A 13,221-nucleotide genomic window follows, 5' to 3' on the forward strand; every position below is an offset into this window, starting at 1 on the left:
CCCTGAAAATATCTGTATAATTTTCTTCCTTTCCATCGTCTTCCTTGGTTTGCCTGGAGTAAGTCAGTTCTCTCAATTAGCAAGAGAACATCTTTGAACTTGCCTCTTTCTTAGAAGCAATCACTATTCCTTTGACCTGCAAGATTTCAATTATTTGGGATTTATAGACATCTGCAATATTGGTATTGGTACTATATTTCCTTCCTTCAAGTAATTATTAAATATCCACTAGATGGCTTTGTCGTAAAGACATGAGCTAAATTAAATATACATCTTTTTAATAACTTAAGAATTTTTAGGCATAAAAGTCTTGCTGCTCTGCTCTATTAAATCTTCCTGCAGGCATGGTCAATTTGCTCTGTAATGCTTATACTAGGGAGGCCCCTTACTAGCTGCCAGGCTGTGAACCTTCGCGTATTCCAAGTAGCCTCTGAGCCGCGCAGGTGTGGTGGCTCACGTCTGTAATCCCAGCACTGTGGGAGGCCGAGGCAGGAGGCTCACTTGAGGTCAGGAATTTGAGACCAGCCTGGCCAACATGGTGAAACCCTGTCTCTACCAAAAATACAAAAATTAGCCAGGTGTGGTGGCGCATGCCTGTAATCCCAGCTACTCAGGAGGTTGAGGCAGGAGAATTGCTTGAACCTGGGTGGAGGTTGCAGTGAGCAAAGATCGCGCCACTGCATTCCTACTTGGGCAACACACTGAGAGTCCATCTCAACAAAGTAGTCTCTGACTCAGTACCTAGCTTTCCTCTCTACAGTGTTTTAGCTTTGTAGGCAATTATTGATTGTATACTTTTAAAATACGTAAGAAAAAGTTATAGAATGCCACCATGTCAAGCACTGGGCAAGTACCATAGAGGATTTAAACAAGAGGAATGCAATGGTAATTTGTATTTATTAAACATTCTCTACTTATATACTGTCAGAGCAGATTATATTATTAATATATATTCTTTTGAAGTAACACTATAAGAATGGGAGAGGAAGGGAATATTCATAATAGAGCCTGAAGTTTTGTATTCTCAAAACCCAGAGGATGACCTTCTCGTGCATTTGGTCTTCTTCACTAAGTGAGGCCTGGCAACCCCAACTGCTGAATCAACTCTATCATGTACTTCCTACCAAGAACACTGGCTCTTTTGAAAATAAAGATCAATTACATGCCAATTTATTCAATTTCAAAATTCACTCTCATTTCTACTGTATTTCTTGAGGTAGCAGTTTGACTCTCTTAAATTTTCCCCCTCACTTCTCACTTTGAGAATGACCTTCTTGTTATTCCATGATTTCCAACTATTATCCATATTTATGTTACTACCTTTCTTTACACAGCTAAAGAGATTCTTCTGTTTTGGGAAAGTAGGGGTATGAAAATGAATGGATATCAACTTCAGACAGACATCTAAAACCGAAGGTTAAAGAGAGTACGTTGTAAAGGCGTAGAGAAGCAAGAGACAGAAGTGGGAAATGCGGAGTGAGGTAGGGAGAGGAAGGAGTGTGTCTCAACATGAAAACACTGAGGATCATTTTGATGCCCCTTCTGTTCCTTGTCTACTAACATCTCTAGTCCTATTACACTTTTTCTTCACGATTTCCTCTCTGCTGCTGCTTTTCTAATTCATTAGTAAGAGATCCTCTTTACTAGTCCTGGTCCTCTAATCAGGATGGCCTCAATGTCTTGCTCCCATAGGCTTTCCTTCTCTTTCAGCAGGTGTGCAAGACACAATTTAGGGATTTCTTTTTCTCACCTGGTGGGAAGATGGGTTTTGTTCACTGTGTTCCAGTACATAAAATGTGGCCTACTCACCAGCTATCAGGATGTGCACCTTTTAAACATTCAAATTCTAGCTTTTGACTCAAAAACTAGCCTTCCCTTATATAGTTTTCACAAGTTCTTCACATTAAGAAAAAAGAGCCTCTTCTATTTCACTTTCCATAGTTATTTCAGTAATAAACCTCAACACAAAGTATAACGATAAAGTAAAGAGACTAATTTTCCTATGTATCCCTAAACAAATTATTTCGTAACTTGCTCATGACTTCAAAACCTTGGAGAAAGAATCATCTACATGTAGTGCTTACTTCATTGCTAGACTGAATATAGAAATTTAAATTAGCTATATTTATAGAAGGCAAAAAGCAAATCTGTCCAATTCTTACTTACGGAAAGAAAATATTAAGCTATTTCCATCATTGCTTGCACTTACCTTATCAACATATTTCTTAGGATTGTAAAATCACAATGTTCACCATTTTCAACTGTAAGAAAAAAATAGACCACATTTATTATATTTCCACTAAACCTAGTCTCTTCAAAAAATATTTCACAGGAACTTGGGGAGTAAAACAAGGAGAGGAAATGCAAAACAGACCAATTTTTTTGAGATTTAACACTAACACAGTACTAATGTAAGGGCATGACAGAGAAGTGTACTTTATTATTGTCTTATCGTAGTTTAATCCTCAGAAATAGATATGTAAATCTAACAAATGAGCTCTCCAGAAACAACTTTGAAATTTTGAAAGGGGAAATCATGTATTTTCTTATTATTGGTAAAAAATATATTTATTCTATAATACATTTAAAAAATTCAGTGGGGTGAGTGAAGGGAGAATCACTTTAGAAAAAATCTTAAGGTAAGCAAAATGAAAAAGGGAGCCAAGAACTTTAAGGTTCTTTACTTTTATTTTTAAAGAATGTATCAGAAATAGGAATATTACTTGGGAGTAGACGGGTAAACTACAAGAGAGACGCAAATCAGTTTCTCCAGTGCGTATGTTTAAGGGATATGTAAGTTCTAAAGCCTCAGCTCAGCAATTGAAAGTTGCCTGGGCATGATGGAGCCAGCTGGGAACAAGGTACAGGGGTCACTAATAGGAAAATTGCCAATAAGGACAGTAACTTGAAACAATATCCTAAAAATTAAAGAACTGTTCAAAATAAACCAGGGGCAGTGGTGTGTGCTTATGGTGACGTGATGTGGGAGGAGCATAACGTGGGAGGATCACTTTGAGCTCAGGAGTTTGAGGCCAGTTGGGCAACATAGCAAGCCCTCGTCTCTTAAAAAAAAAAAAAAAAAAAACAAAGTTCAAAAATAATAGCAACAAACAGATAAAACAATCATGTCTCAAATTTTGGTTTCAGCTTACTGTAATACAGAAGATTAAATATCAGATTAAACCAATACAATAAACCTATTGCCAAGAGGAAGGACTTCTGAGGTTTGGTGTTATAACTAAGATTTTATTGGTATTTAAAACTCCTTACTTAACAACCTCAATAATTTAAGATAGCAAGTTAAAAAACAAAACAAAAAACTCCTTACAAAACTAGTAAAGAGGATCTCTTATTAATGAAAACTTTTTTACTCTAAATATGCAGTATCAAAAAGGGCAACTTTTATACTGAGGAAAGACTGTGGAAGTTTTAACTGGGCTTACAAATTTCTTCAATCATTCTTGAGGGTCCATGACCATCTGACATTCTGATAAAAGTGACTGGCCTTCTCTCCAAAATGTTGGATTCCAGGAGGTTCATTAGATTCCCTGGGAGCAAACTTTGGGCCCCAGGTAAAGAACCCCTGAATTTTAGGTATGTTTTCAAATAAGAAAACAGAAATAATCTTAATGATGAGACAGGAAAGCCAGTCAGGGACAGCCAAGGAGGGGCAAGTTGAGTACCTCTTATTTTAAATGCTTGGGACCAGAAGTGTTTTGCATTTTTTTGGAATTTTGGAATATCTGTGTCATACTTACTGGTCGAGCATCCTTAATCCAAAAATCCAAAATTCAGAATGCTCCAGTGAGTGCTTCCTTTGAGCAGCATGTCAGTGCTCAAAACGTTTTAGATTTCTTTCTTTTTTTTTTTCCTTTGAGACGGAGTTTCACTCTTGTTGCCCAGGCTGGAGTACAATGGCATGCTCTCAGTTTACTGCAACCTCCGTCTCCTGGGTTCAAGTGATTCTCCTGCCTCAGCCTCCCGAGTAGCTGGGATTACAGGCACACGCCACCATGTCCGGCTAATTTTTGTATTTTTAGTAGAGACGGGGTATCTCTGTGTTGGTCAGGCTGGCCTCGAACTCCCGACCTCAGGTGATCCACCCGCCTCAGCATCCCAAAGTGCTGGGATTATAGGCGTGAGCCACCACACCTGGCCAACGTTTTAGATTTCCAAGCAATTCACATTTTGAATATTCTAGAATGTTCAACCTATACTACAACTTTAGGACTGAACACATACTTGCCTGACTCAGTAGGATACAGGTTTGAAAAATATCAGCGTATTTAAGGGAAAATGAGACTGCAAGAACCTGAAATCAGCACTATCCTTGAAAATCTAGACTATATCAATACAATATGCATATTGTACTACTTACTATAAATACAAATTTTTAATCAGTTTTGAGATCTTACAGAAAGTCATTCACTGAAGAAAATCTTACCTTCAGCAACACCCCAAGGATACTGCCTTCCTCTGACCCTTTTGCCATTAACTTCAATGATAGTATTACTACCTACCACAGCAAGAGGTAAACGGTCCTAGAAAACAAAGTATTCTTGTTCAAATACATCTCTGTAGTCCTCACAAATTCAAGAATAAAGAAAGTTACATTACTCAACAGATTAGCCAAAAAAAAAAAAATTACTTTTGATAGTTTCTGTATTAGTTTTTAAGGCCATTTAACAAATATTTGGTAAACTGCCATCACATGGTATTACCACCAAGGTAAACAATAAATAAAATTAAATTTTCTCTTTAATGTTAAGAATATTCAAGCATATACTTGGTCAAATTATTTACTAAAAATCACTAAAGAAAGTTGTCTCATACTTGGGGGGGATTAAAGGTAAAAAATACATTGGCATTTGGGGAAAAAAAAGTGGGCTAATGACTAGCCTGCATACTTGATCACAAACCAACTACAACAGTACCTAAAGCAGGTAATAGTCTATTTGCTAAGCTCTAACTTCTGAACTTCAAATCCTGGCGACTGGATTTGTATTCATCTATGTATAGCCCTTCACAATTTTGTGGCTCCCGGAAATATCTAAGCAGCTATTTTATACAACTGCAGAAATTCTTCACTGGCGATGTATAACAATTTCATTATTCCAAGATATTTGCCTACATAATGCCATTATTCAGTACACCATTTTTAGGGCCAAACTATGTAGAAAATCATGAGATAAAATACAGAAAATATGTTGTTACTTTTTGGTTGGTTTTTATTATTTTTAATTGAAACATAATTGTACATATTTGTGGGGTACAGTATGGTATTCTGATACCTGTATACAAATATGTAATGATCGAATCAGGGTAATTAGCATATTTGTCAACACAAACTTATTTTTCTGTATTGGGAACACTCATAATCCTCTCTTCTAGCTATCTGAAAATATAGACTAAATTACTGTTAACTACAGTCACCCTACAATGCTACAGAACGCTAGAACTTATTCCTCCTATCTAGCTGTAATTTTGGTTGGCTTTTATACAGACAAAATAAATACATTTTTGTCTGGCAATTAAAACATAACAGAATGAATTCTCTCCTTTCTCATCACTTGTTTTTTAAGAGGGAAAAAAATTACATAATATGAAAGCCACTTAATTAAAAACAATTTGAAATAAGAATTGTGTTATTCGCCTTGGTAGTTTATACAATTCCTTATTAGATACACTAGCTAATCTTCAAAGTTAACTATAAAGTTGAATTCAACATTAAATCTCCCTAGGCATTTTGTAAGCCAACTACTTAAAACACTAATACTTTTGATCTTTCCTGCAGATGCTGTAGTATGTTTTTAAGGCCTCAGATTACTTTAGTGTATGTACAGGGATGAACCTACCTTTATCTTTTTAACAAGTTTATTTTCTTCTTCATCATCTGTTTCTGGAAATTCATATATTTTAATTTTATGTTCTTGGATTTCTTTCATTATCTAAAATGGAAGAAGTAGCCAGCAAAAGAGCACCATACATAATTAGTATGTTAGTCTTATGTTTATTACATGCTTCTTAGATTCCTATAAGGGTCCTTGGTTTCAGATCCTTTACTGTTTTTAATGATGCAAAGTTGTAATCTAAAAGTACTATGCTAGTCTTTTTTTTTTTAACTGTAAAGTTGATATATAAATACCAAATCCAATTACTTCAGAAGTGTTAAAGTCATATAGCTATCATATCAAAAGAGTTCCAAAAAAGATGTAAAACTCCAGAAAGGGATTTCTCTGATTGATTTCCACAGTAATGACCTTAGGTCATTTACTTACAATGACTGAGATTCTTCCTTTAGACACAAACTCCCAAGTATCTTATTTAGTTGAATAAACAGGGCTAAACTCACCTAAAATTTTTAGTAGAATCTGGCAAAAGTAAGGTAAAACTAAGTACAGCACTGCTCCCTGCACATTCATCAGAAAAATTCTTGCATGTACATGTATATACACACAAACTGAGGAGCAACAGGTATAAGATTAGGGAAGGACACAAGGAGAAAACACACCTTAGAAATTAAGAAGCTCAAGAATTAATAAGGAAAATGAAGAAAACTAAAGAAGACAACTTATTAATAACATCAGTCAAATTAAATTATCATGTCCAAAATCACGCCAAATTCTAAACAGAATACAGACATCCAAATAATTTTCAACTACCTATCCTTATTTGAACCCATAACAAACCAATGGCTAATATACTAAACCTATCTTCCCTACCTATACTTATATTTTGGTGCAATTTTCATGGCAAAGGTTCCCAGCAGTTATAAAAGGACCCTGAACAAACTATGTTACATGGTTACTCTACTAGACAGAAGTAAACAGAAGTAAAATTGTCACTGAAAGAAAATAAGACCACGTATCTTTTACAATTAGGGTATGTACCTAAATTAAAAAAAAAAGAATAAACGAGGAATTGCAAATACATGATGAAGAGAAAAACGAATAATAGTAGCTAGCACTAAAAGCAATGGTTTTAGTCAGAGGTTGTATATTAAAATGACCTCAGTACAACCACCAGAATGTGACCAATTTGAAAGAAGAGGTCACTTCATATTCATCTTTTTTATCAGTAAAAATCCAAATCGAAATACATAATAAACGAAGAGAAATGCATTATATACTAGTATCTGAAACTTAGAAACAGCACATTACAAAATAAAAATGGGAATGGGTAAGTGTAAAACAGAAAAATACTAGATACAGTAAAAACAATGTACTAAAACTTTCTGAAAATTAGTATGAATTTAGCACAACTTCAAAGTAAATTTTAACAGGCTTTTTATAACAGGTTTCAAGGTATTCTGAAATTCATATTGAAAAAGGTGAAAAACAAAATATTCTGTTACAGTAGGACTATATGGACAACAGAGATAATTACAATCTATTTTTAAATGTTATACAAAGTGCTGTGGTTTAAACAATATACTACTGGCCAAAAATAAAGACTACTGCAATAGAGAAAGGTTCCAGAATTGACCCTATATTTCATAAAATGTAATATATAATGAACAAGACACAAATTAGAAATATGTGTGACTGTGTAACTCAGTATTATTGAGACAACTAGACATGAGTCTAGAAAAACAGTTTAGTGGTCTTCCAGCTAGCTTATACAGCATGAGACTCTTAATCTTAGGGTCATAGGTTTGAACAATAACTTAAACTATAAATATCCCATAAAGTGCACTGAAAACAAAATTAGGATATAAGCAGCAAAAGAGAAAACAGAAAAAATATTGTGAAAATGAGAGAGAACTAAATACTCAGAATAAAAAGAACCCATATCAATAAATACGGGTAATACCAGGTACTACTGGTCAAAAAGACAAAGGATTTGAACAGATGTTTACAAAAAGGGGGAAAAAACAGTTTTGTTTTTAAAATGTTCAGCCTTTCTGGAAAGTAAAAGGAAAAGACAAAGAAATGATTAGGTACCACTTCATTCCAAAAAAGTTTTCAAAGTAAAAATAACAATGCTGGCAAAGTCACAGTGAACCAGATGTAGACTTTAGAAAACAAATTTGTTTTATTGGGAAAGCACCATGACAAAATGGGGAGTGGGGAGATAAAGACCCATAAAAAACAATCATAGCCTTTGAAAGAATAATCCTCTTCCTGGGAATTCATTCTAAAAAAATAATTCGAGGGGAGGGGAGGAGAGGGGAGGGGAAGGGAGAGGAAAGAATAATTCTAAAGAGTATGGGGAGAAATTGTCTGTGTGGGGGTATTATTAAAGAACACTTAAAACAGTCATATTTAAAAACTGACAAAGGCAGAAGATTCAAGAGTTATTTTTAATACAGTATAAATGACAATACAGTAAAGCAGTAAGAGGAATGGATTGCAATACATTATACTAAAAATAGTAAAAACTGCAAATTATGAGAATGGTATAAGAAACCTGGGTTAACCCATCCTGCTCACCTGTTTTTTAAACTGTTGGCATTCCTCTGGTGTGAGTGTGTCTGCTTTGGCAATAAGTGGGATGATATTCACTTTTTCATGCAAACGCTTCATAAACTCAATATCCAATGGTTTAAGTCTGAAATACACAGTATTTAATATGACTGAATTCATCAGTTTGGGAGAACAAGATTCTTCACATCCCCAGTGCTAGTTAAATACAATGTAACTACTTTACTTACTTATCAGAAACACTCTGAAGATGTATTAGGCCAGCAAAAGTTAGGTAGAACAGGACTTCAAGAAGCATTGGAGTGGCTAAGGCTTTGACTCCTGCCCTTGAACCCTGGTCACAGGGTTTTGGCCCTAAAGAGGAATTGGAAAAACCAGAAAGGCTCCTAATAGAATGTCCTAGAATTATCTCTATATTTATTACTCAAAATTTACAAGGTTTTAAAATTTTATTTTTTTATTTAATTTTTTAAGACGGGGTCTCACGCTGTTGCTCTGGGTGGAGTGCAGTGGTATAATCTCAGCTCACTGTAACCCACCTCCCAGGCTCAGGAGATCCTCCCACCTCAGCCTCCTGAGTAGCTGGGACTACAGGTGCACACCACCATGCCTAATTTTTGTATTTTTTGTAGACACAAGGTCTCACCAGGTTGCCCAAGCTGGAGGATTTTTTAAAAATGAAAAATGGTAGCCCTCTTTCAACTCCACATTCAGTTCTTGCTACCAGCTATCTTTCTCTGACAAGATGCTCACAAGATAATCTTCAACATCCCTTTTATTCATTACAATCTGGCTGCTACCTCCAGTTTGCCTCCATACTTTCAAGAAGATGACTAAATACTTCTATCATGGTGCTTACCATTACTTATTCTCTCACAAGCTCCTCTTCTTCCTTACGATACTTTTCAGGATCCTCTTAGTAAGTTAGTCCCTTAAGAGGTACATTCTTTAGAATTTCATACCAGGCTTTCTCTTCTTACTCTACATTCAGTACAATTATTATGACTACAATAGATTTCAATTATCTTCAATTGGTCAACTGACTTCCAAATCTTCATATACAGCTCATATCTCACTGTTAAGTTCCAGATTTGTGTTTACCCAGTGGATATGATACCTGGGTGTTCCATGGGCTCCTTAAAATCAAAAGCTCATCTGAACCCCCATTTTCCCTCTTCTATGCTTCCTATCTCAGTGAATGGCACTACAATCTTCCCAATTACTCAAGTGTGAAACCTAGGATTCCTCCCCTCCTCTAATCCTATTCCCATATATATAGTATGTGTATAGACATGTGTATGTGTGTGCGTGTATGTGTATGTATATATGTATGTACGTATGTATATCTCCATTTCCATTACTTTAGGCCACCAAGACCTTTGGAATGAATAACTATACTACAAACCATCCATACTGAAGTCAGAGTGGTCTTTCTAAATCCAAATCTTATTGAGTTATGACCTGACCAAAAATCTTATTAAAGGCCAGATTCCTTAACTAGAACGGCCTACAAAGCTTATGAAGACATAGACTCTCAAGCTAACCTCAACTCTTAGCATGCCTGGCCTTTCTTTTGCCTCCTACTTCCAATGAGCCAGCCTTTTTGAATTTCTTACAATTCCTTGAAAGCACCATACTTTGACATCTGGCCGCAGGCTACTACCTTGGCTGGAACACCCTCCATTCTCATCCTTCTTCTCCTTGGCCTCGCTAATTCCTATTCATCCTTTAGGACACTGGCTTACAATCCAATTTCCACTGGGAATCCTTCTCTAACCTAAGACTAGGCATATTTCTATGTGGTCACAACACTTAATATGCTGTACAGTAACTGCCTGCCTACATACAGATGGTTCCTCACTACGGTTCCACTTAACAATTTTTCAACTTTCTGATCGTGTGCAAGCAATACACATAGAATAGAAACCATACAACCATTGTTTTTTTCACTGTCAGTACAGTATTCAATAAATTACATGAGATATTCAACACATTATTACAAAATAGGTTTTATGTTAGATTTTGCCCAAATGTAGGCTACTCTATAATGTTTAGTAGGCAAGGTGTATTAAACGTATCTTCAACTTATGATGGGTTTATGTTACCCTGTCCCAAGTCGAGGAGCATCGGTATTTGTTTCTCCTGTCTTCTCACTGAAATACCCTCTACAGTAAGGGCCTTACCTCAATTCATCTGTATCCTCAGCACCCAGCAGGGTATCTAACACTCGAGAAGGTGCCCAAATATTTGTTGACAAAAAAAGTAAGCTGCTGTGATTTTCCTTATGTCCTTTAGTAATTCTAAATGCAAACCAAAGTCCTCAAATCTAGAATATACCGTGGACTAAAATTCAATGTTTCACAAGAATAAATGAAGATACTAGAAATATTTTGCAAAGGACTACCATTCTAAAGTACTATTCCTTAACTTTTATAAAAACATGAGAAAAAAATGAAATAAAGGTCTCATTCTGTTAATAATTTTATAAACTAATATTGACTAATAATTGAATTGACTGACATTTTAAAATGAAGAAAGAGAAACATATATATTAAAATTGGGGGGATTAGGGCCCTAAGACTAATAAGATAGTCCAGTCCTTTTACTAACAAAGATTACTGTATATATTTTCCTGTGGTAGTAAGGGCTGAGAGGCAGAAAAACAGAGACAGTGAGGGGGAGAAAGCAAACATGGAGAATTAAGATAGCTGCCTCCTATTCTAATTCTCCTTGTCTTAAATCCCCTGAAAATTGACACTGGCATTCAGAGAATAGGGAGCACAATGAAAAAAGTGTGTAGATGGAATAACACTGTTTATATGATCTGTAAACTGTGTTCTTGCCTCACTAGTGTTAACTAAAAGAACCTATCCATTTTTATTTATGTTTTTGACAGGGTCTTGCTCTGTCACCCAGGCTGGAGTGCAGTGGTGCAGTCATAGCTCACCAGAGCCTCACTTCCACTTTGACTCCTGAGTAGCTAGGACTAAAGGAGTGCACCCCCATGCCCAACTAATTTTTTGTTTGTTTGTTTGTTTTTTAGTTTCATTCTTATTGCCCAGTCTGGAGTACAGTGGCACAATCTTGGCTCACTGCAACCTCTGCGTCCCAGGTTCAAGCAATTCTCCTGCCTCAGCCTCCTAAGTAGCTGGGATTACAGGCATCCACCACCAAGCCCGGCTAATTTTTGCATTTTTAGTAGAGACGAGGTTTCGCCATGTTGGCCAGGCTGGTCTTGAACTCCTGACCTCAGGTGATCCACCTGCCTCAGCCTCTCAAAGTGCTAGGATTACAGGCGTGAGTCACTGTGCCCAGCCCCAACAGATTTTTTAATTTTTTGTAGAGATGGGATCTCACCATGTTGCCTAGTCTGTGGCCTCAAGCAATCCTACTGCCTTGGTCCCCAAAGTGCTGGGATTACAGGCATAAGCCACTGTATCTGGCCTGAACCTATCCATTTTTTAAAAAAATTTAAGTTTTGCTTATTTTCATTAATCATTACATAAAACACTAAATATAAATGCCATGAAATATTCAATCTCAGATTTCTAAATTGTTATGGTTTTTCAATTTATACTCATGACAAATTTAAATTGCCACAACCTTACTAAGCTATTATGTCAGATACAAGCCTGCTTATTAATCCAGTGACAAAAAAGCAGAGTTCAGTTAATCTAAAATTGTAATAAATCTTAAGGGCATTTAATATAAAGTATTAAAATCCACATAAAAAGATTTTGTATTTAAACACAAAACAATGCTTGCTGAATATTTATTATAATATCCCAACTTTCAGAGAGAAAGATATTTAAAAATAAACATGACGAGGAAATTAGGGAAGTCAACTTCTTAAATATAACCAAAGGGTCAAAGAACATTTAAGTCAGTTTAAAAATTAAACTTTAGGAAAAAAGGTAAACCTTGTAAAAGTCCCATTAAATTTCAGAAGCCTACAAAATGTCAGCAACAGAAAACATTTAGTTCACATGTATATTACATTCTGGTTGAATTTTTTCCTCTGTCCATTTAGTTTTATATTGGCTGGTGTCTTCACCAACAAATTTAGTTTTCAAATCTTGTTTTTAAGCAATAGAAAATCCTTTATCATTTCTAGAATATAAGCCCATACTAAAGAGAAAAGACTATTTAATCTCAAAGTCTACAGCATAATAAACAAGTACAGGGCAAATGACAAATTTTTTTGTATGTATGTATGTATGTATGTATGTATGTATGTATGTATTTATGTATGTATGTGTAAGAGAAAAAATCCTTCTGTATAAAACTCACTGGATGACACCAATTTTTCTAAAAGTGGTAATCAAAGCTAGAAGGATAAAACACCATTTTAAAATTCATGTTCCAAGTCAGTTTTTTATTTTAATAACAATTACAAAATACTGAACAATGCACATGAGGCAATAATAGCTGAAATCACAAATTAGCCATGCATGCAGTTCATACTTGGTAGAGGGAGGTAGGAGGCACTGAAAGTACACTGTTGGACCCATTTATAATTACTGTAAAAACAAATCCCTCTAAAAAGGGAACCTAGGGACTACCCAGACAAGATGGAAAGGCTCTGATTCATCTATTAGAGTGCATGGAATTTCAGTCTGTAGTGAGCAGAATATCTGGAACTCTATACATAAAATTCCGTGCCATATTCCTTCACTTAATCCACAATATCATGTACCAATGGGCAAAACTTTGCTCCATTTCTAAAAATAAACTGAGAAATTGTTCAAAGGTATATTTTTATATATAGGAAACAGCAATTTTAAACATCTTACTCCTT

At 35.5% G+C, this 13,221-nt stretch overlaps 2 protein-coding genes across 4 annotated transcripts in view; one reads left to right on the forward strand and one right to left on the reverse strand.

The window, feature by feature from the left end:
* Nucleotides 1-13,221, reverse strand: part of SEPTIN7 (septin 7) — a 105,009-nt gene that overhangs the window by 17,382 nt on the left and 74,406 nt on the right. For all 3 annotated transcript variants that reach the window (NM_001258100.2, XM_028844762.2, XM_077994511.1), the window contains 4 exon segments: nucleotides 2,210-2,261; nucleotides 4,445-4,541; nucleotides 5,856-5,948; nucleotides 8,433-8,550. In NM_001258100.2, the coding sequence (NP_001245029.1) occupies nucleotides 2,210-2,261; nucleotides 4,445-4,541; nucleotides 5,856-5,948; nucleotides 8,433-8,550 (360 nt within the window).
* On the forward strand, nucleotides 9,272-12,938 carry LOC144340111 (putative uncharacterized protein PRO1854). The gene is made up of 3 exons (XM_077997895.1): nucleotides 9,272-9,342; nucleotides 12,589-12,654; nucleotides 12,686-12,938. Exons 1-3 carry the CDS (start codon nucleotides 9,272-9,274, stop codon nucleotides 12,825-12,827), a joined length of 279 nt encoding a protein of 92 aa, XP_077854021.1. The 3' UTR covers nucleotides 12,828-12,938.

Source organism: Macaca mulatta, chromosome 3, assembly GCF_049350105.2.
Source record: "Macaca mulatta isolate MMU2019108-1 chromosome 3, T2T-MMU8v2.0, whole genome shotgun sequence".
Taxonomy (NCBI): Eukaryota; Metazoa; Chordata; class Mammalia; order Primates; family Cercopithecidae; genus Macaca; species Macaca mulatta.